At 38.0% G+C, this 23,655-nt stretch overlaps 1 protein-coding gene across 3 annotated transcripts in view; it reads left to right on the top strand.

Moving 5' to 3' along the window:
* Positions 1–21,610, top strand: part of FRS2 (fibroblast growth factor receptor substrate 2) — a 110,001-nt gene extending 88,391 nt beyond the window's left edge. For all 3 annotated transcript variants that reach the window (XM_054718857.1, XM_054718858.1, XM_054718859.1), the window contains 6 exons: positions 1,757–1,851; positions 11,441–11,533; positions 12,514–12,700; positions 13,484–13,642; positions 14,069–14,232; positions 16,514–21,610. In XM_054718857.1, coding sequence (XP_054574832.1) covers positions 11,468–11,533; positions 12,514–12,700; positions 13,484–13,642; positions 14,069–14,232; positions 16,514–17,464 — 1,527 coding nt within the window. In that variant the 5' untranslated portion in view covers positions 1,757–1,851; positions 11,441–11,467 and the 3' untranslated portion in view covers positions 17,465–21,610. The remainder of the gene's footprint in view (positions 1–1,756; positions 1,852–11,440; positions 11,534–12,513; positions 12,701–13,483; positions 13,643–14,068; positions 14,233–16,513) is intronic.
* Positions 21,611–23,655: the final 2,045 nt, after the last annotated feature.

The following is a 23,655-nucleotide window of genomic DNA, read 5'->3' as shown; positions in this document are numbered from 1 at the left end:
TGCAACCTGGGCATGTGCCCTTGACTAGAATTGAACCTGGGACCCTTCAGTCCGCAGGCTGACGCTCTATCCACCGAGCCAAACTGGCTAGGGCTAGCAGGACAATTTTACAGTCTAGAGACAAAGCATGATGTGTGTTAAGTTTATGGTGAAAAGAAGGGTGTGCTAAGGAAGAGTCACTAGGGTGCTGCCCCCACCCCCAACCCCAACATGGTGTGTAGCAGCACTTTATGAGGGGTGTGAGCAAATACCTGGCTGAACTGATTATATATGTAAGCCTGAAATCCAGAATTGAAATTTTTGATTGAGTATGGGTTCATGGTTTTGGAAATGTTCATTTTGGTTATCAGTCATATTCTTTTAACACTAGTTAATATAGATTAAAATGAGACAATTCACAAACCTCTAAAATAATGCCTGATATAGTATAGCAATAAATGTTAGTGCCTGTGTTTGAGTAAGTTTAATTTTTTCTGTGCTGTAACAAGTGAATAAACGCCCTTGGCTGCTGTGGCTCAGTTGGTTGAAGCATCGTCCTGTTCACCGAAAGATCGCAGGCTCAATTCCTGTTCGGGGCACATACCTAAATTGCAGGTTTGGTCCCCAGTTGTGCATAAGAGAGGTGGCCAATCAATATTTCTTACATCCATATCTCTCTCTCTCTCTCTCTCTCTCTCTCTCTCTCTCTCTCTCTCTCTCACACACACACACACACACACACACACACACACACACACTCCCTCATCCCTCCTTCCCTCTCTTCCTCCCTTCCTCTTCCTCTCTCTTAAAAGAAATCAATTAAAAAAGTGAGTAAATTCACCAGAAAAATTTCAAAAGTATATTGAAATCTCTTGAAACTCTAGATTGTAATTGATTGCTATAACTTATATTGTCCTGTGACTCTGGCATGTTTGTTCATATGGACTGTTTAGTGATGACTGACTCCTCTGATTTTGCTCTGGGGGCTTCTCATAGAATAGGAAGATGCAGAGGAGGGATTCTAAAGAGAGTCACTGACTGCTCTTTGGAAGGATGATGATGAAGTTTTAGAAAAGTGACTGCAGGTAGAGAATTAGCCTGCCGCTGGCTAAAATAGGGTTTTAGAACTGGAAAGGAATATTGGAGGTGATTTAGTTTACTTCTCATTTTATGGCTGAAGAGGTAAGGATAGAGAAGTGGGTTATCCAAAGTCATAGCTATAAAGGAAAAGCCAGAATCAATGGCTTCTAAAAGCCCTGATATTTCTAAAAATAGAACTCAAACTATTACATTTTTTCTTTCTCTTTTGAAAAGGCCATATTAATTATAACATCTACACATCATATTTTAAAAATATATCTTATCTATTAGATGATTTTTAGCCCTAGCCAGCCGGTTTGGTTCAGTGGATAGAGCGTCAGTCTGCAGACTGAAGGTTCCCGGGTTTGATTTCGGTCAAGGGCACATACCTAGGTTGCAGGCTCAGTCCCTGGCCCTCATCAGGGCATCTGTGGGAGGCAACCAATCGATATGTCTCTCTCACATCGATGTTTCGCTCTCTGTGTCTCTCCCCCTCCCTTCTACTCTCTTTAAAAAAATTAATGGAAAAATATCCTTGGGTGAGGATTAACAACAACAACAACAAAAATAATAATAATTTTAAATCAAATTTTAGATATTTTGAGTTTAAATAGGTAATTTGAACTAAAGTGCTGCCAGAAGTCTCATAAGGAAAATTATTATTTTAAAAGAAATAAAAAATTCTCTTCTCTTTTAGGTTAAGTCATCAAACAAAGAAAACATGGTGTTCTGAAGTATGATTAAACTCCTGCGGCTGCAGCAGAGGTTAAGCATATTCATGGCCAGATCTAGGTGAGTTGAAGTTTATCTTAAAAAAAAAAAAAAAATTGGCCGAAACCAGTTTGGCTCAGTGGATAGAGCGTCGGCCTGCGGACTGAAGGGTCCCGGGTTCGATTCCGGTCTGGGGCATGTGCCTTGGTTGTGGGCACATGCCCATTGGGGGGTGTGCAGGAGGCAGCTTATCGATGTTTCTGGCTCTCTATCTCTCTCCCTTCCTCTCTGTAAAAAATCAATAAAATATTTTAAAAAAAAATCGCCTTAGCTGGTTTGGCTCAGTGGATAGAGCGTCGGACTGTGGACTGAAGGGTCCTGGGTTCGATTTCGGTCAAGGGCACATGCCCAGGTTTTGGGCTCAGTCCCCAGTAGGGGGCGTGCAGGAGGCAGCCAATCAATGATTCCCTCTCATCATTGATGTTTCTATCTCTCTCCCTATCCCATCCTCTCTAAAATCAATAAAAATACATTTTAAAAAGTAGCATAGAAAATCATTAAGTCCACAAATTATATTTTTAAACAAGAAATTTGATGTTTTCTTTTTTTATAAATTTAAATTTTTCCATTACAGTTTACTTTCACTAATATTTTGTATTGGTTTCAGATGTATAGCATAGTGGTTCAACACTCATATACTTTAACAAAGTGCCCTTCAGATATTTCCAGTATCCAACTGGCACCATGCATAGTTCCTACAGTATTATCAAGTATATTCCTTATGCTGTAATTTATATCCCTGTGACTGTTTTGTAACTACTAGTTTGTACTTCTTAATCCCCTTCACCTCTTTCCTCTTTCTCCTAGTCCCCCCCAACCTCCCTCCCTTCTGGCAACCACCAGTCCACTCTCTGTGTCTGTGAGTCTGTTTCAATTTTATTTGTTCATTTATTTTGTTCTTTAGATTCCACATATAAGGGAGAGCATATGGTGTTTGTCTTTCTCTGACTAATTTATTGAGCGTAATATCCTCAAGGTCCATCCATGTTGTTGCAAATGGTGAGATTTCATTCTTTTTTTGGCTGAGTAATATTCCATTTTATATATGTACCGCAGCTTTTTTATCCACTTGTCTGTTGATGGGCAGTTGAATTACTGCCACATCTTGGCTATCATAAATAATGCTGCAGTGAACATAGGATGCATATATTCTTTCAAATTAGTAATTTGGGTGTTTTTGTTTGTTTGTTTGTTTGTTTGTTTTAGATAAATCTCCAGAAGAGGAATCACTGGGTCATAGGACAATTTCCTTTTTCTTTGAGAAAATTCCATACTGTTTTCCATAGTGACTGCAGCAATCTGCATTCCCACCAACAGGGCACTAGTGTTCCCTTATCTCCACATCCTCGTCAGCAATTGTTGTTTGTGCATTTATTGATAATGGCTATTCTGACAGGTGTGAGATGATATATCATTGTGGTTTTAATAGTATTTCTCTGATGGTTAGTGATGTTGAACATGTTTTCCTATGTCTATTGGCCTTCTGTATATCCTCTTTAGAGATGAGTCTATTCAGGTCCTCTGTCCAATTTTAATTGGATTGTTTTTTTTTTTACATGTTGAATAGTATTAGTTCTTTATAAAATTTGGATATTAACCCCTTATCAGATGTTCTCCAATTTAATAGGTTGTCTTTTTGTTTTGTTGATGTTCCCTTGCTGTGCAAAACTTTTTAGTTTGGTGTAGTCTCATTTGTTTATTTTTTCTTTTGTTTCCCTTGCCAAAGGAGAAAGATCAGAAAAAATATTGCTAAGAGAAATGTTTGAGATTTTACTATGTGTTCTTCTAAGATTTTTATGGTTTCAAGTCTTACATTTCAGTCTTTAATCTATTTTGAGTTTATTTTTGTACATGGTGTAAGAAGGGGGTCTGATTACATTTTTTTGCATGTATCTCCAGTTTTCCCAACACCGTTTATTGAATAGACTATCTTTACCCCATTGTATGTTCTTGCCTCCTTTGTCAAATATTAATTGACCATATAGTCATGGGTTAATTTTTGGGCTCTCTCTTGTGTACCATTGATCTACATGTCTGTTTTGATTACTATGGCCTCATAGTTTGATATCAGGTGGTATGATATCAAACTTTGTTCTTCTTTCTCAATATTGCTGAGGCTTTTCAGATTTTTTTATCGTTTTGTATTAATTTTCAGATTATTTGTTCTAGTTCTTTGAAATATGCCATTGGTATTTTGATAAGAATTGTGTTTGCTTGTAGATTGTTTGGAGTGGTATGGACATTTTAATGACATTAATTCTTCCTGTCTGTGAACACGATATATGCTTCCATTTATTTTATTTTCTTCAATTTCTTTCTTCAGTGTATTACCATTTTTTTGAGGACAGGTCTTTTATCTCCTTGGTTAAATTAATTCCTAGGTATTTTATTTATTTTTTGATGCAGTATAAATGGTACTGCTCTTTTAGTTTCCCTTTCTGATAGTTCACTAGCTACACTAATAAAAGAGAAATATGCAAATTGACTCTACCTCCACTAGCCAATCAGGAGTGAGTATGCAGATTAACCCAACAAAGATGATGGGTTAATTTGCATTCGCAGGCTTGGAGCGAAGACTGAAGGCTCTGGCCCGAGTGAAGACTGAAGACTGAAGACTGAAGACAACTGAAGATTGAAGACTGTAGAGGCTTGGCTTCTCCGCTGTGGTCGGAATGGAGAAGCCTCGAGGCTTGGCTTCTCTGCTGCGGCCGGAGCAGAGAAGCCAAGTCTCGCTGCAGCCGGAGTGGAGCGAAGGCCTGGGTCCTGGGTGCCAGAGGAAAACCGTTGCCAGCAGCCAGGGGAAGGAAGGCCTATTGTACGAATCTTCATGCAACGGGCATCTAGTTGATGTATAAAAATGCAACCAATCTCTGAATATTAATTTTGTATCCTGCTACTTGACTGAATTTATTTATCAGTTCTAGTAGTATTTTAATGGAGTCCTTAGGGTTCTCTATATACAATATCTAGAGAATCCTAAGGACTCCATTAAAAAAATACTAGAACTGATAAATAATGACAGTTTTATTTATTTCTTTCCAATTTGGATGCCTTTAATTTTTCTTCTTGTCTAATTGCTGTGGCTAGAACCTCCAGTATTATCCTATATAATAAAAGCCTAATATGCTAAGTGTCCAACCATTCAACCAATCGCTGTGATGTGCGCTGATCACCAGGGGGCAGACGCTCCGACTGGTTAGCTTGCTGCTGGGGTCTGGCCGATTGGGACTGGGCAAGTTGGGCCAGACACGTCCTGGAGTCCTCCTGCGGTCCCTCCCCGGCCATCCAACCTCTTGCGGTCCCTCCCCGATCGGCCCTGATGGCCCAATTGGGAATGGGCGAGATGGGCTGGACACACCCTGGAGCCCTCCCGCAGGTCCCTCCCTGGCCCCAATCATGCACTGGTGGGGTCCCTCAGCCTGGCCTGTGCCCTCTCACAATCCGGGACCCCTCGGAGGATGTCAGAGAGCCGGTTTTGGCCCGATCCCTGCAGGCCAGGCTGAGGGACCCCACTGTGCACGGAATCCATGCATCAGGCCTCTAGTATTGAATAAGAATGGTGAAAGCGGACATCCCTGTCTTGTTCCTGATTTTAAGGGAAACACTTTTAGTTTTTCCTTGTTGAGTATGGTGCTAGCTGTGGGTTTGTCATATAAGGCCTTTATTATGTTGAGGTATTTTCCCTCTGTCCCCACTTTTCTGAGACTTTTTATCACAAATCGGTGCTGGATTTTGTCAAATGGTTTTTCTGCATCTCTTGACATAATCATATGATTTTTATCACTCATTTTGTTTATGTGGTGTATCACATTAATTGATTTGTAGTTATTGTAGCAACCTAGCATCCCAGGAAGAAATCTCACTTGGTCATGGTGTTGGATCTTTTTAGTGTATTGCTGGATTTGGTTTGCTAATATTTTGTTGAGGATTTTAGCATTTGTGTTCACCTTTGTAGTGTCTTTATCTGGTTTTGGAATTAGGATAATGCTGGCCTCGTAAAATGAGCTTTGGATTCCTCTCTTGAACTTTTGAAATAGTTTGAGAAGGATTGGTGTTAGTTCTTTTTTCAGTGTTTGGTAAAACTCCCCTGTGTGAAGCCAGCCATCAGGTCCAGGACTTTTGTTTGCTGGGAGTTTTTTTAATTTTTTTAAATTAATTTATTTTTTTAATTACTGCTTTGATTTCATTAGTTGTAATTGCTGTGTTCTGATTTTCTGATTTTTCTTTCTTTTTCTTCTTTTTAAAAATATATTTTATTAATTTTTTACAGAAAGGAAGGGTAGGGATAGTGAGTTAGAAACATTGATCAGAGAGAAACATCAGTCAGCTGCCTCCTGCACACCCCCTACTGGGGATGTGCCCGCAACCAAGGTACATGCCCTTGACCAGAATCGACCCTGGGACCCTTCAGTCCACAGGCCGACACTCTATCCTCTGAGCCAAACCGGTTAGGGCATGATTTTCTGATTTTTCTTGATTCAGTTTTGGAAGATTGTATGTTTCTAGGAATTTATCCATTTTTTCCAGATTGTCCAATTTATTTGTAATATTTTCTTATAATCCTTTGTATTTCTGTGGTGTCAGTTGTTATTTTCCTTTCATTTCTGATTTTATTTATTTGGTCCTCTCTTTTTTTTCTTTATGAGTATCTTTAAAGGTTTATCAATCTTATTATTCTTTTCAAAGAACCAGCTCTTGGTTTTATTGCTCTTTTGTATTGTCTTTTTAGTCTCTATTTTGTTTATTTCCACTCTGATCTTTATTACTTCCTTCTACTCACTTTCGACTTTGTTTGTTGTTCCTTTTCTAGTTCTTTTAAGTGTACTAGTAAGTATAGATTGTTTATTTAAGACTTTTCTTGCTTTTTGAGGTGGTCCCTGTATTGCTATGAATTTTTCTCTTAGGTAGGACTGGTTTTGCTGTGTCCCATAGATTTTGGGTTGTTGTGTGTTCACATTCATTTGTTTCAAGGTAACTTTGGATTTCTTCCTTAATCTCATGGTTGACCCATTCATTTTTTATTGACATGTTATTTAGCCTCCATGTGTTTGTGTGTTTACCAAGTTTTTTTCTTTTAGATTTCTGGTGTTATACCATTGTGGTCAGAGAAGATGCTTGATATGATTTCAACCTTCTTAAATTTATTGAGACTTGTTTTGTATGCTAACATGTGGTCTATCCTAGAAGGTGTTCCCTGTGCATTTGAAAAGAATGTATAAGAATGTATATATCCTGCTGCTTTGGGGTGAAATGCTCTGAAAATAAATCCATCTGGTCTAGTGTATCATTTAAGGCCACTGTTTTCTTGTTGATTTTTTGTTTGGCATCAATCCATAGATGCCAATGGGGTGTTAAAATTTTCTACTAAGACTGTATTACTATCAATCTGTCCCATAATAATGTTTTGTTGAATGGACTCATTTTGCCTGCTGATTTGCTGTCACCTCCCACCTCCAAGGAATAAGGACAAAGGGCTTTAATTAAACGAAGACAGTATTTACTAATATAAAATATTCAGCAAACTTGTTGCAATATTGATCCTCCCAAACAGTAGCTATCTTTTGTTCTTGAATATACCCTAGTTACTTTCCTAAGTTGCTTTCTTAAGGGAGCATAGTAAGTCTATTTGTGTTTTTGCTGAGTAATGAACTTGGCACTGTGAGATGATGAGATCATATGGTTTCTCATCAAGTGTTACAGTATTAGCGCATATTATTAGGTCTTACATAACTCAGATGTGGTCTCCAAGTATTAGTCTGGCGGTCATAAATGCAGAATATCTAGTATCTTTCCTAGGAGTTTGTGGTTCACGAAGAGCAGTCAGAGATGTGGCTGAAAACTACACACTAAAATAAGTCTCCTTTTATGTTAGAAATTGACCACAACTGCCTTTTGTTCCAGTTATTTCAGTCTCTCACTCAATACTAAGCCTGTTTTTCAACCTTACTAAAGCTTCCTGTTCCTTTTTGCCTGCATTTTCTCCCATTTCGTTAGCCCTCTTCTTCTCTCCTGAACAGACCACTTCAATACCTCCATCCCAACTCCGTGTTGCCAATATTCTTTCTTTAATTTTCTTGTCCTCTTACCTTCACTCATCCTGGCCAGTTGAACTTTCTACCTTTTGGACTGCTGAGCACAGCTAGAAAAACAGCATAATCTTACTTTGTAGCCTCTCTGAGCTATCAGCACAGCCTACTTAATCTGCAACCTTTCTTGGGTAAGCTCCTCAGTGAAATACCCTGTTATTCTCCTCATTTTGTAAACTTGCCTTCTATTTTACAAAGAAAATTTAGGATGTTAATCTCCTTCAGCTTCTCTACTGTGCTCCCTCCACATGTCCTCATTCTCTTCCCTTTCTCCTCACAGCATGAGGCATTCCTCCTCCTCCGGTCAGATGTCTCACTTTGGAACTCATCTTTAGTCTTCCCCTTTGTCTTGATCCATCCTTTATTTCCCTTCTCTTTCCCTCTTTCCTTTCCCCTCCCCTTCCTCCTCCCCCTCCCCCTCCTCTCTCTCTCTTTCTCTCTCTCTCTCTCTCTCTCTCTCTCTCTATATATATATATATATATATATATATATATATGCACACACACACACACACACACATATATATATACACACATATACATATGTGTATGTGTGTGTGTGTATACATATATATATATATATATATATATATATATATATATATACACACACACATACATATGTATTTTTTTTTTTTTTTACCCCCAGGAGCCTATGTTTGGTCATTTTTGGTCTGGGGAAATGGTTCGTGTCCTCAGGAAAGCTAAAAATCACTAGGTTTGGAAGTGTAGGTCTGGGAAGACTACAATTCCCAGAAAACCCTATTGGAATAGTTCTTAACCAAAAGCAACTACAGTTCCCAGAAAGTCTTGAATTAGCCTCAGGATTGGCTTATATCCCAACCACCTGCCTGTGTCAAATACGGTTTGTGAAATCATACAGATAGTTTCCCAACTTTGACCAGATGTAGTACCTAAAAGGACCATACCCTAAATCTATCGAGGTTGTATATCTTGGCCTAATATTCATACTTCCACTGTCTGCTGGGCTATAACCCACGGAGTGCCTGACTATACTTGTGAAGTGTTTGGCAAAAAGATTACTTATTAGAATGTCACCAGACAGTAATGACTCTGGGGCCACTGGGGACTTACCTGGATTCGTAGTACATGTGTTGTGGTAATATCTGGCATAAACAGAAGAGGACCCCCCCCCCCGCCAGGTTTTCAAAAGGGGATATGAAATAGCTTGCTAGAACCAGCCAAGAGTAAAGGTGTCCTCCGTGTGTCCCCATTGCCCCTTTATTTTTCTTTTCTTTTTTCAAATTATAACAAAGTTTACTTAGAAAGTCATAGAGGTAGAAGTGAGCCAGATGGGCTGCAAAGGCTCAGGAGACAAGTTACAGGGGCTTTGAAGGGCCCTTGGAGCTTAGGAGAGACAAAGGCAAAGGCAAAGGCAAGACTCCTGGGAGGAAGAGTGGGAAGGGAAAGGCTCTGGAGAGGGAGAGCAAGTCCCCATTGCCCATCCCCATCTCCCTCTTCTTGCTTGTTAGAGAAGCCAGGCCAAAATTGAGGCCCAGCCTTCTATCTAGAGTCCAGAAACTAGAAAGCATCTATAATTGGGAGAAGCACATGCTGGCCAGATTGGAAATACAGCCACTATCAGGAGGTTCAGATACTCCGCTGGTTAACTAAAACTTGGGGGACCGGGGTGGAGACCACACCTGGACCCAGGTGTCCCTTGCGTTGGGTGCTCCCCCACCCAGAGCTGAAACTAGGAATGGCAGAATACTGCCCTGCAGCCTCTAGCTTAGGGCAGCCGCTACCACCTCCAAGGCCTGCTCTCCGGGGAAAATCTCCGCCTATATTTTGAAACCTTTCCTGACCTACTGATTACAAACCTGTATACATCTATGCCATCTTAAAACAGCAAACAACTCAAATATCACGTTTTCTTACTCTTTTTAAAAAAATATGTTTTTATTGATTTTAGAGGGAGAGAGGGAGAAACATCAATGATGAGAGAGAATCATTGATTGGCTGCCTCCTGCACACCCTCTACTGGGGATCAAGCCTGCAACTCAGGCATGTGCCCTTGACTGGAATTGAATCCGGGACCCTTCAGTCTACAGGCCAATGCTCTATCCACTGAGCTAAACCAGCTAGGGCTTCATATATATATAATTTAATTTCAGAGGAAGGTTCATAGGTTGACACTCAACCACTGAGCCACACCAGCTGGGCCTTTTTCATCTTCTTAATATTTATGACTGCCAGACATTCTTTACCTTTGTTTAGTACAGTTTATTCAGCTTACAAGAGACTTAGAGCACCTACTGTGTGCTAGATGTTGTGTTAGGCATGGGCAATGCAAAAAGGAATAAGGTTCATTGCTGCTGGAAAGGAGTTCCTTATGTAGGGAAGAAGGTAGATAAGTAGACAGTCTACCACAGTTTCTACTAAGTAAACACTGTGAAAGATGCTGTGATACTGGGATGCCCAGGGTGCTTTGCGGGTTGGGGTGGAGGGGTGAGTGGGTTACATAAGAAGTATAATTCGCCCAGTTGGGTGGAGTCAGAGAAGGCTTCCTGAACCCCACAGTACTCTGTGTTGAATCTTGAGAAAGAAAAGAAGCAGAAGGGTGTGAGAGAATAAGATACTCTGGGGAAACTGTTTAATATGCCTGGGTAGGGCTTGAAGCAGAGAGGAGGAGAGTTTAGTCTAGACCTGTAGACAGGAACCAGACTGGGAAGGACCTCATGGCATAAGCTCTGAATTTTTTCCTGAATGTAGTAAAGAGCCACTGAAGAATTTTAAGCAAGTTTTCATCAAATTTATGTTTTAATATTTTGTAGCTTCTTGTTGCTTTTTTCAAATATTGTCACATTTATTCTCTTTCCTTTGTAAGTGACATTTTAGATTTTTCTTTTGTTCATTTGGAGTGTTGTTGAACACTTCATGTCACCTATAACCTCTTATCTGTAACCTTCAGTGGAAAAGAAAGTTTAGATAGATACACTCTATCAGTTTTGTCAATATTCTCTTTAGGTTATTGCTTGAATTTTGAGTTGTCTTTCTTAGTGAACTACTCCAAATTTGGTTTTGTGTCAGATTTACCAATGAACTCTAGTTTGATGGAGTACATAAAGGATACTACAATGAGTAATAAAAAATACCAGCCAAGTCAGAAGTCAAGCATCCTTAGTAAATTTATTAATAAGGGACATGAAATTCCTGGTAAGCCATAAAAGATTAATTCCTTCAATGACTTATTTAAATAGTGCTACATATGAGACCTTAAGTTGGTTTGCTTTTTAAGATAATTTAAAAATAGACAGACCTTTGCAAATTAAACTGGAAATTTGAGATTCCTGCGACGTCTACCTCACAAAATTATCATTATCATTGAGCAAAATTTACCAGCTAGTTGTGTGAAATCTACCTCTAGCCATATACTTTCTTGGGCTTAATTTTCCTCATCAAAATAATTTAGGGCTTGTGTTAGATGATTTCTAAAACCTTTTTTATTTTATGATTTTTACATCCTACATCTAATAATTTTTTTCTAATTATCTTTCATGTAGTGCTCACATGGTCTTCTGAAAGAAGCCATGGGTAGCTGTTGTAGCTGTCCAGATAAAGACACTGTCCCAGATAACCATCGGAACAAGTTTAAGGTCAGTAAAACTGCTTGAATTATCTCTCTTATTGCCTACTTGGATATTCTTTTACTTCACTTAATATATCTTACTTTTTCACTTTTATCTCCAGATCCTTTATTTCCCTTTTTGTTCACTCTGCTTTTTCTCATTTTAACAAATGACTATATTTTTTTCACTGACAATGTGAAATCATCTTATACTTTCCCTTTGGTCCTCTGTATTTAATTAGCCACACAGTTCTGATATTACTTTATTTAAAACACCATTTTATAGGTTCCTCTGTAGTACTGTCACCACCTCCAGTCATTGATTCATGCCTAGATAATTTCTTAACTGGACTCTACCTTGAGTCACCACTGTGATCCGTCCTGCAGTTGACATCAAATTACTCTTTCATCATTCTGAAATGTCTATGGTTTTCTGTTGCCTAGAAGCTAAATGCTCCACTCCTTAATCATCCACAGCTATTTTGTGTCTCTTGTAGTCTGGCCTCAGTCTGCTATAAATCATAGCCTCTGGATTGTACAAAACTTGGGTGTAGGTCATAACCCTGTTGCTTCATAGCTTTGTGATCTTGGATTGTCATTAAGTCTTTGTTTGATTTTTTACAGTTTTACTTGCAGTTTAGGAGTGTTATGAGGATTAAGTGGGAAAAATACATGTACAACACTGTCTAGTTCCAGGGGTGTAGTAAATTCTCCCTAAGCAATATCTGTTCTTCACAGTCTCTGGCCATTTTCTGAAACTCAGTAGTACAAGGCCTTATCTGAACATGAACTTATTTCCCCAGTAAGAATGTGAGTTCCTTGGCAGATATGAACCAGGTATTATATTGCTACATAGTCCTACACACACATTGGTTGGTGAATAAACTAACAAAGGAGTAAGTAACTGAACCAATCAGCAACAGTGTATTTTCCTGACAAATCGGTGAAATATGAGTATGACTGTCAAGTGAAAGCATTAAGTTGGCACTAATTAACTTTCTCTTTTAGGTCATTAATGTGGATGATGATGGGAATGAGTTAGGTTCTGGCATAATGGAACTTACAGAGACAGAACTGATCTTATACACTCGCAAACGTGACTCGGTGAAATGGCACTACCTCTGCCTGCGACGCTATGGCTATGATTCAAATCTCTTCTCTTTTGAAAGTGGTCGACGATGTCAAACTGGACAAGGTAGGCAGAGCCTTTTTCTGCAAACCTTGTCACATTTGAAATACTAGTACTATTCTTTCAGTTATTTTATACACAGTGCTTAATATTTTATTTTCTTCTGATAGAAAAAAATTACCTAAATAAGTGCCTCATTAAGAAAAGAGATATAGTAAACTAGTCATTTAGCAAGCATTTATTAAGCACCTTTTCTGTGTCCAGAATTTTGACTCATATTAGCTTTAAGATTTTCTGTAAATGATTAGTCCCAGCCCAGTAAACAGGGTTATGTGTTTTTACTGTTACAGCTTGTTGGGGAAAGAAACTAAATTTTGGAGTACAACAGTGCAAGTTTGATTATTTTGCTACCTACAATTTGAAAGGCCGTGGGCAAGTTACCTCTATTTTTCTCTATCAGAGGCGAATGATAATCCTTGCCTTACAGAACTATTATAATGATTAAACGTAACAGAGCCAGGGCCTGTCAAATGGTAAAGGATCACCTTGGTAATGGTGAGTTGGGCTCCCCCTGCTGTTAAGCAAACTGAAGCAAGTGTGAAAATCTTATTTTTATCTGCCTTATTTTGGGCCATCTCCCTTAGACAAATGAAAATTATTCTGTGAACTTTCTTTTGGGTTTATGTTTGAAACAGGGAATTTCAATAATTTATCAGACATTTATTTAAATGGCCTTTCTTGCTATTGGTATACAGAATGCTTATTTTATAATTTTATTCTTTAATAGGTGCTCCTGTATCTTTTTAAAAGATGTGGTAACCATTCTTCCCTTCTGGTTTATATTTGTAGGAATCTTTGCCTTTAAGTGTGCCCGTGCAGAAGAATTATTTAACATGTTGCAAGAGATAATGCAAAATAACAGTATAAATGTGGTGGAAGAGCCAGTTGTTGAAAGGAATAATCATCAGACGGAATTGGAAGTCCCCAGAACACCTCGAACACCTACAAGTAAATACCCATTTTCCTTCTTGTATTTTGATTAGAGCCATTTATAGACTGGATATTTAATCTATAAAATGTTAGAAATGTAAGAGTAATGGTTGTCAGTTTTAAAAAGCTATTAGCTATAATTATAAATGTATTTAACATTTTAAATATAATAACATTAACTGTTCTATAGTATCTAAAATGTGAATGGAATGTTGACATGGAGGTTGATGCTCAACCACTGAACAACACCGGCCAGCCCTCTCTTTTCCTTTTTATTAGTTATATACTTATCATTATCTAAAGAATAAGTCTGTTTTCTGCTATATTTGCCAGAAACACCTTCCTTAAACCTGTCAGTGCAGATTGGATTCTCATTCATTTTTATTTTCTCTCCCCTGCCTCTGTATCCTGCTTTTCTTCTTAAACTAATGAACAAAAACTCAGCTCCAGGGTTTGCTGCTCAGAACTTACCTAATGGATATCCCCGATATCCCTCATTTGGAGATGCTTCATCCCACCCTTCAAGCAGGCACCCTTCTGTGGGAAGTGCTCGCTTGCCTTCAGTGGGAGAAGAATCCACACATCCTTTGCTTGTGGCCGAGGAACAGGTAAGCACGGGCTACTGTCTAACTTGTGTGGAGTTGAAGATTTTAGTCAGTTTGAATTTAGCTTTCACTGTTTGTGTATGACTTTTGTAGTGAAGAATCAGAGGAAATATCATGTATTTGTTGACATATACTGAAATATGTGCAGGTGTTGAGGGAAACTTAGCATTAGAGTCGTTTGTGGGTTCACAGGAGAGGTGCATCTATAGGTAAAGACAGACATAACAGTGGCCAGTTCCCATTATAATAACCTCCAGTCAGTTCAGAATTTATGCTACTGTTTATATTACAGCTTTTATAGTTAGTGGACTACTAGCAGGAAGGTAGATTTTGTTATCGATGTTTTTATAGAGCTATGTAATATTCCTGATTATTCTGTTTTTCATTTGAGGAAGTATCTGGTTAAACATTATCTATGTATTAGTTAGTTATATACTTATCTTTTGTAAATCACATTGTCATTTATCATTAAGAAATTGTTATTGTTTTAAAATTCATTTTTGTGTTCTTTACACAGAACATGAGTTCTTACATTATTTACTATAATTACATTTCTCTCAATTTTGCATTTTATTTTTGAGGTTTTCAAATTTTATGTATAGGCACTAAATGTTTTTTATATTGTCTCTCCAAATACCATTGAGCTTTTCATTATCATTTTAGTGATTATTTCTTAGTAGGTAGTATTTATTTTATGTCCATGCATTTTACAGAAGCCTTATTAAATCTAGTAGGGTTTATTTCTTCATATAGTCAAATTATTTGTAAATAATGATAAATTTGTCTTTTCCTTTTTAAAAAAAATATAATTTTTTGATTTCAGAGAGAAAGGGAGAGGGAGAGATAGATAGAAACATCAATGATGAGAGAGAATCTTTGATTGGATGCCTCCTGCACAACCCCACTGGGGTTCAAGTCTGCAACCCGGGCATGTGCCCTAACTAGGAATCGAACCGTGACCTCCTGGTGTTCATAGGTCAATGCTCAACCACTGAGCTACACTGGCTAGTCCTGTCTTTCCTTTTTAATATTTATGAATCATGAAAATTTCTAGATACCACCAAAATGCTAATCCTTATTTGTTCCTGATGTTTTTTGCTTTTTTATAGAATGCTTTTTTTTCATGTTTCACTATCAAGTATAATGTTTCATGTTAGAGTAGTTATTATTTTATCAAATTAGGAAAGTACATTTATACACCCCTTTTTATTAGTAAAAAACAGGTGCAAAAGTTTCAAAGAAAAAGTATTTTTTAGACAGAAAGTTAATAAAATTAACTGATAAGAGCAGACATGTTTTATATATTTACTAGAGGCCCGGTGCACGAAATTTGTGCATGGGGGGGGGGGGGATGTCCCTCAGCCCAGCCTGCACCCTCTCCAATCTGGGACCCCTTGAGGGATGTCCGACCGCCCGTTTAGGCCCAATCCAGGACTACTGGCTCCCAACTGCTCACCTGCCTCTGCCTGATTGCCCCTAACCACTTCTGCCTGCCAGCCTGATCACCCCCTAACTACTCCTCTGCCAGCCTGATTGACACCTAACTGCCCCCTGGCAGGCCCTATTGCCCCTAACTGCCCTCCCCTGTTAGCCTGGTCACCCCTAACTGTCTTCCCCTGCAGGCCTGGTCGCCTCCAACTGCCCTCCCCTGCTGGCCCAGTCACCCCTAACTGCCCTCCCCTGCTGGCCTGGTCACCCCTAACTGCCCTCCCCTGCAGGCCTGCCCCCCCAACTGCCCTCCCCTGCAGGCCTGGTCTCCCCCAACTGCCCTCCTCTGCTGACCTGGTCACCCCTAACTGCCCTCCCTGCAGGCCTGGGTCCTCCCTCCCCCAACTGTCCTCCACTACAGGCCTGGGTCCCCCCCACCCCCCAACTTCTCTCCCTTCCTGGCCTGGTCTCCCCCAACTGCCCTCCTCTGCTGGCCTGGTCACCCCTAACTGCCCACAACTGCCCTCCCCTGCAGGCCATCTTGTGTCCACATGGGGGCAGCCATCTTGTGTCTTGGAGTGACAGTCAATTTGCATATTACTCTTTTATTAGATAGGATTTTTAAAAAATATATTTGTATTGATTTCAGAGAAGAAGGGAGAGAGAGACAGAAACATTAGTGATGAACCCCCCCACCCCCCTCTTGGAGATTGAGCCTGCAGTCCGGGCATGTGCCCTGACTGGGAATCAAACTATGACCTCCTGGTTCATAGGTCGATGCTCAACCACTGAGCCACACCCTGGCTGGGTATTTTTATTGTTTTAAGCAAGTTACTGATTCACTTTCTTGTTTTAGGTACATACCTATGTCAATACTACAGGTGTGCAAGAAGAGCGGAAAAATTGTGCAGCTGTGCATGTCCCGTTGGAGGCGAGGATTTCTAATGCTGAAAGCAACACTCCAAAAGAAGAACCAAGTAGTATTGAGGACAGGGACCCTCAGATTCTTCTTGAACCTGAAGTAGTTAGATTTGTCTTAGGACCAACTCCTGTTCAAAAGCAATTAATGGAAAAAGAGAAACTGGAGAAAATTGGAAGAGATCAAGTCAGCGGAAGTGGTGCAAATAACACAGAATGGGACACTGGATATGACAGTGATGAACGAAGAGATGCACCCTCTGTTAACAAGCTCGTGTATGAAAATATAAATGGGTTATCTATCCCTAGTGCCTCAGGGGTCCGGAGAGGTCGTCTGACATCTACCAGTACCTCAGATACCCAAAATATCAACAACTCAGCTCAGAGAAGAACTGCATTATTAAACTATGAAAATTTACCATCTTTGCCTCCTGTTTGGGAAGCCCGCAAACTAAGTAGGGATGAAGATGACAATTTAGGACCAAAGACCCCATCTCTAAATGGCTACCATAATAATCTAGATCCAATGCATAACTATGTAAATACAGAGAATGTAACAGTGCCAGCAAGTGCTCACAAAATAGAATATTCAAGGCGTCGGGATTGTATACCGACAGTCTTTAACTTTGATATCAGACGCCCGAGTTTAGAACACAGGCAGCTCAATTACATACAGGTTGACTTGGAAGGGGGCAGTGACTCCGACAACCCTCAGACTCCAAAAACGCCTACAACTCCTCTTCCACAGACCCCTACCAGGCGCACAGAGCTGTATGCTGTGATAGACATCGAGAAAACTGCTGCTATGTCAAATTTGCAGAAAGCACTACCACGAGATGATGGTACATCTAGGAAAACTAGACATAATAGTACTGATCTGCCTATGTGAGCCTGGAAAGCATTACATTGTTTGCACCTTTGTGAACTTAAAAAAAATGAAGATGCAAGTACTTCATTTTCATTTCTAAACACTAACTCCTTTTATAGACTGATAAATTTTTTTTTAATATTTCATGTGCTTCTTTAACTAAAGGGAATTAATGTAGAGCAGGTACTCATTAAAGAACACTAATTTCATTATATACAACTCATTACTGTACAGCAGCACTCCTATTTTCACAGTGCCTATTTAAAATGAGAGTTGAAGTGAGTGACATGCTGGTTGATTTTTATCAATATTCTGGACTTATGCATATCATTCATGCCTAAGTCATGGTTGGCATTTCAATATTTTATAAAGCCTCTTGATAATGTGCATTGCTAACAGATAACTCTAGGCTTTGAAAGTAATATTTGTAGATTCACTGTTCATGGTATGTGGTGTTCAGCATGTAACATGAAGAATCCTTTATTTCATTAATTGTAGGCTTTTTAACTTGAGCCAAACCATATGTAAAGGAAATAGAAGTACCACACTCCTTATATACCAGTCAGCTCCTTTGCCTTCATCTTACTAGAAAGAGTCCTGTGTCCGTGAATATGGTTTGCTATTGGTGTGTTGAAAGGCAGGGAAGGAGACAATACTTTTTTTATTCATCTCATGATGTCATTGGAAGGGCATGCCCAGATATCTTAATCAGAATTACAGTAGGCTCAAGAATCAGTCTCAGGTCACTTTATCCAAAAGCATTTGAAAATCTGAACTATGATCTTTTGAAAGTGTCTCTCCTATGGATTATTAACTATAACATTGTTCTGGAGGCATTTGTGCCATTAGATTGCCACTCACCTTCAGTTTTTCTCCTTTGGTGTTTGGGATGTTGTATTTTGTTGCTTAATGTCTTTTTCAATTTAAAATGTTTGAGTTTGTATATAGTTTTTAAATTGGATTATGTGTTTATTGTTGTTTAGTTTGCATTTTTGTCAAATTGTGGTTTTGAAGGTTCATTTAGAACTTACTGTTATTCTATAACAGGGTTGCCCTTGTCCAGTATTTATTTATATGCTGTTTACTTTTCAAGTTGTTGATAAAAACATTCTCTCAGTTTTAAATTTTACTTGTGTCCATAGGTGATCTTTTTAGCAGCTGAGAAAAAAAAAAAAGGAAGTTACTTTTAACATGCGAAGTTCCCGAAAGGTACTGTTTTCTCTTGGGCACTCTCCCCAGCACTTTAGCAGTGATTCCCTCAAGTCACACGGCTGCAGTTACACTTTGCCCACTGCAGTGCTCCTCAGCTCTGCTGTCCTTTCACTCCTAGCTGGATCTTTGATTATCCCTGATTTCAATGGAATGTTAAGATTATTGCCAGCATAGCAAGTATAGTGGAAGTCGTGTAGCAATGAGATTGTCATAATTTAGGATTTAAAATGAATTGAAGCTTATATAAACTGACGAGAGGTCATATGTCCAACTCTTGGAAATCAAGAATGTTCCAGTTTCCCAAACACTAGAGAAAACAAGAGAAGGTAGAGTGAAAAGAAGGTTAGGTAACCTTGCAAAATATTTTACCGTTTTCTCTAAATATGAGGAAGTTTGAGATTATGATCTGTATCTACCAGATGTAACTAAGGTTAAGTTAGCATGAAAAAGTTTCAGTCATATAGCATCCAACCTGTTCAATAAAAAACCAATTATAGGACAGTGAATGGATTAGGAAAATTATTAGAATGGGACCATTATAAAGAAAATAAATTATTAAAGGTGTCTATTATTTTCAGTGCCATTGGTTTATGTGCATAGCAGAATCTCTTCTCTTTTTTTCTGTGAACTTGGTGCTTACTAAAGTGTTCACTGTTCTCTAAAAAGAGAGCAGTGGTATAGGTGTGCAGTTTCCATTTTAATATATTGTTGCATTTATGTTTTCTTCTGAGTAGTTTGCTAATCGTGCCAAATTTATGTGATTTTTGTAATGTGGAATAAGAATTGTGATGGAATTAGTACGCATGGTTTTCTCTGAAATAAGCAGTCGAGACAGAACATTAACCTCCAAATGGAAGGGCTGACCTATTTATTCATTTTGGAGGTTGGATACTTTTTCTTTTTCTCATCCTTTTCATTTTCCCTTCCAGATTCTAATTAGTTTTTATATTTTTTAGGTAACTCCAATGTAATCATTGCAGTTTATGCTTTAATACTGTGTGCTTTAAAAAGGAAAATGGGACCAATTTGTCTGCTAAGAATTTGATTTTAGGTACTATGAGTATTAGGAAGATGTACACATAAAACTGGTGTTAATTTCTAGACGTCTCTGGAAATCACCTGTGTTCCTATTTAATAAAAAGTAATGTAGAACACTCCTTTTCCTTTGCAGTAGTCTAGTAATGGGCATTAAGCTCTATCCTGGAAGAATGTACCTATTACTAGGTGCATTTTAGAATGAGTTATTTTATTGGGATATAATTGTGGCCATATGTTTCAGATTTTCTGAGACAGACCTAATTTTAGATATTCTGTTCTGTTGCTAGACTATGTGATCCTACTTTTCAGTTTTGGAAATATAATAATTATTCATATATTTTCCTAAATAGAATCCTCTTTTATCATTATAGATCATAACAGCTTTTATCCCAGACCAGGGTTGGAAACAGATATGGATATTGACTGTGTTTTTTCTTAGTGCGTTTTACTTCCCAGTTTCATCTTTCTTTAAAAATGAAATTATGGTGCCTTCTCTCCCTCCAGGAAGATTGGCAAATAGTTCTTTTATTTACTGCTGCTGTGGAGTGATGAGATATGCACTTTACTCTAGAAGATTCAGCAAAAAACTTTTCACTTCCCAGTATATCCAGAATAGATCACATTTGGGACTTAAGAAAATTTGCCAAGCAATCTTTGTTTTTATAGTTATTATGTTAACTCCACAGTTCAATGTTATAAGTCAAGCTAGTGTTTATCACCCCCGCCCCCAAAGAAATCTGTGGCACAACATAAAAAAATGTACCTCAATAATGTTCTATTAAAAATGGGACAGGGGCCTTATGTTTTCATAATTTCTCAATAATGTGCCACCATATTTTTGCCTCAAGGTAAAAGTTTTAACAAGCTAAAAAGTACTTCCCACTTCCCCCTGTGCTGTTCCTAACTCCTAATGCCCAAGTGTTTTGTGCAATGTGTAGTATGTGTAAATATATATGTATATGTACACATATACATATATTTATCTTTGAAATAGACATACCATCAGAGACAACATTCAGAAGTAACTGATGTATTGGCATCTCATTCATATTTCTGATATGTGAGGTATATGGTACTAATTACCTTTTCCCTGATGTTTGCCAAATTTGAATAAAGGCATTGGTACGAAATTCCAGAATGTATACAAAATGTTTTTGGCTTGAAAAATGAACAACTATTTTATTACATACCACAATATACTCTGCCCAAACCAGCACCATATCTATCTTTCCTATTCTTCATATCCCTACTCCCCATTCCTACTTTCTCAGTTTTTGGGGGTATAACACAATTCTTTTGTAGCATCATTATGATTGCAATTCTATGATGGACTGGTTATTAATAGTACAGTAGTCACCGGTGTGCCACATTTGCATTAGTAAATGCAAAATATACATTTTATAAAGGACAAATTTTGTGTTATGTTTTTATTTTCATTACATTGTATAATATTGTAAGATTATTGTATGTCCTAATTTGCATTATAAATGTTTTTTTCCTACATAAAGGCATAAATATAGCAACTTTGTATAAAGGTAGCTTATTAGATTTTTAATTTTTTTCTTTTATATAAAATTGTCTAACAGTGGGACTACCATTGCCAAATTGTATATGAAATATGAATTTTACCCCCTATGGTTAATTTCTTTTATAAACATTCCACATTTCTCTAGTAAAAGACATAAGTGATACTGTACTATGCATAAATTGTATTTTAATGCTGTTTCATAACAGCATTTAAATTTGCTTTGCATTTTTAATATTGGCAAAATTTACCACTGTTGATTAAAACCTTGTTGTATATGTAACAACATCTTTTGCCCTCTCTTCCTCCCCACCCTTTGTTCTGTTTCTCCCTATCAGTGCCAACTTCATACATTTTGTAGCATGGCAATAAAATATAACTTTTACACTGAGGCCGAGTGTGGCTTTTTGGAGGATGTGGAGATGGGAGAATTACCCTCTAGTTTTTGCCATATGAACCATGTCTCCAGGCATGAGAAGTTATCTCGTATGATGTAAGCATGCTTTTAAGGACAAGTGTGAATGTGCTTTTAAGCTTAATTTTTGTCATAACAAATAAGAACTAATTTTTAATCTTTGGAAAAGACAGTTCTTGAAGTACAATCAAACCTTTAGTAACTGGAGTACTTAAAGAATATGCTAATAATTGAATTTAGTTCAACAAGGGCTAAGCAACACATTTTTAAAATATATTTTTTTAAATCTTTACTTATTATAGAGTATTAGTATACTGTCCCAAAGTTATATGTAAAATATGGTTTAATCTTAGAGGATTTAGGATCTTGTGATGGCTTACTGTTGTCATTCTGGCCTAAATTTCCATGATGAGTTACTCAAGTTGATATTGGAAACTGAGCTGACTGACTATACACTGACCTTAAGCATCATGAAAAACTGCTTTGTTGAATGAAATCTGGTTGGAGTTCTTATGGTTACTTTCCTCTTACTGATGAAAGTAGACTGCAATAAAGCCCCAATAAAAGCTTGGATACCTACTTATAGTTTTACTGTATTTTTCACACATTTCTTGAAACTATGATAAGAGGTTTTATTTCTTTGTCTCATATCATGGCCTCCATTTCAAAGTGAACATATAATGGGTTAAGGTTTATGTTTCATCAAAGTGAAATGAAATTTTAAGTATTTGACAGACTCACAGTTTTAAATGTGTGGTCATCCAAACTAGTAGTTCTCAGCTCTGGGTCTCCAAACCTGTTTTTCGTTACTGAGGACACTGCAAAGCCCGTTTGGATACACTCAAGATGGAAATCATTTAAACAATGAGGGGGAAAGACAAGTCCACAAACGACTGGGTGCTTACTATGTGCCAGACACCACAGAACACATAATTAGTAAAGATGTGGCAGAAACCAAATCTTGGGAAGTGTAGGTATTTGTTCTCAGAAGTTAAGAACTTTGGATTATTTATGTATTTTTTCTTTGAGTTCCTTAGAAGACAACAGCTATTCACATGTTTTTTTTAATGAATGAGCATGAACTAGGTCATATGCTAGTAATGAGTGTTGTCCGGATACACCAAGATTTTGGGTTTGATGCCCGGTCAGGGCACATACAAGAATCAACCAATGAATGCATAAATAAGTGGAACAAATTGATATCCAGTCTGAACAGCCCTCTTCATGATAGGCCTTGGGAATAGTGTAAACCAGGGTCAGCAAACTTTTTCTATAAAGGATAAGACCATAAATACATCAGTCTTTATGGGTTATACAGTCAGTCACAATTACTCAGCTCTGCCATTGTATAACCATTGCATTGCACAGTATAAAAAATGAATGTGTACGCTCGTGTTCCAACCAAGTATGGACACCAAAATATGTTTCATATAATTTTAATGTATCACGAAATAATCAAATTTTTTCAACCATTTAAAAATGTAAAAATCATTCTTGACTCTCCTCACACAAAAACAGGTGTTAGGCAGGAGGGATTTGGCTCCCCATAGTTTGTCAATCCCTGGTGTAAACTAACCCGGTAGAATCAATTAAAAAATGGAAAATGATAACGAATGCCAAAAATCCAAGAGCTTGCTAATTGTTTAGTTTAATCAAAGGGGGGAAAGGGTATCAGTAGGTGATAGAAAACGAATTTTTTTTTAAAGGGCCAATTTAGAGAAAGTAGAAAACTTTTTGATAAACTGAAATGTTTGGGATTGATCTTGATTTCTACCAAGACATTATTGCGAGTATATATCAGTCATCTCTAGTAGTGGGGAAAGGGGGGTGAGTGAAATGCAAAGCCTCCTGAGTAAGCCAGCAGGGCAAAGACACATGTCTCCGTCCGAGTTCAGAAGGCCTTGTCCTGGACAGTCAACGTCCAGTTAAAAACGGCATTTTAAAATTCAATAAGAGGAACTAATGTAAGTCTTCCTCCCTAATATTCCGTAAAATTAAAATAGCAATAACAATCTTACTTAG

The sequence above is a fragment of the Eptesicus fuscus genome, chromosome 7, assembly GCF_027574615.1.
Source record: "Eptesicus fuscus isolate TK198812 chromosome 7, DD_ASM_mEF_20220401, whole genome shotgun sequence".
NCBI classification, from domain to species: domain Eukaryota; kingdom Metazoa; phylum Chordata; class Mammalia; order Chiroptera; family Vespertilionidae; genus Eptesicus; species Eptesicus fuscus.
This window is presented reverse-complemented; position numbering and strand designations above follow the sequence as displayed.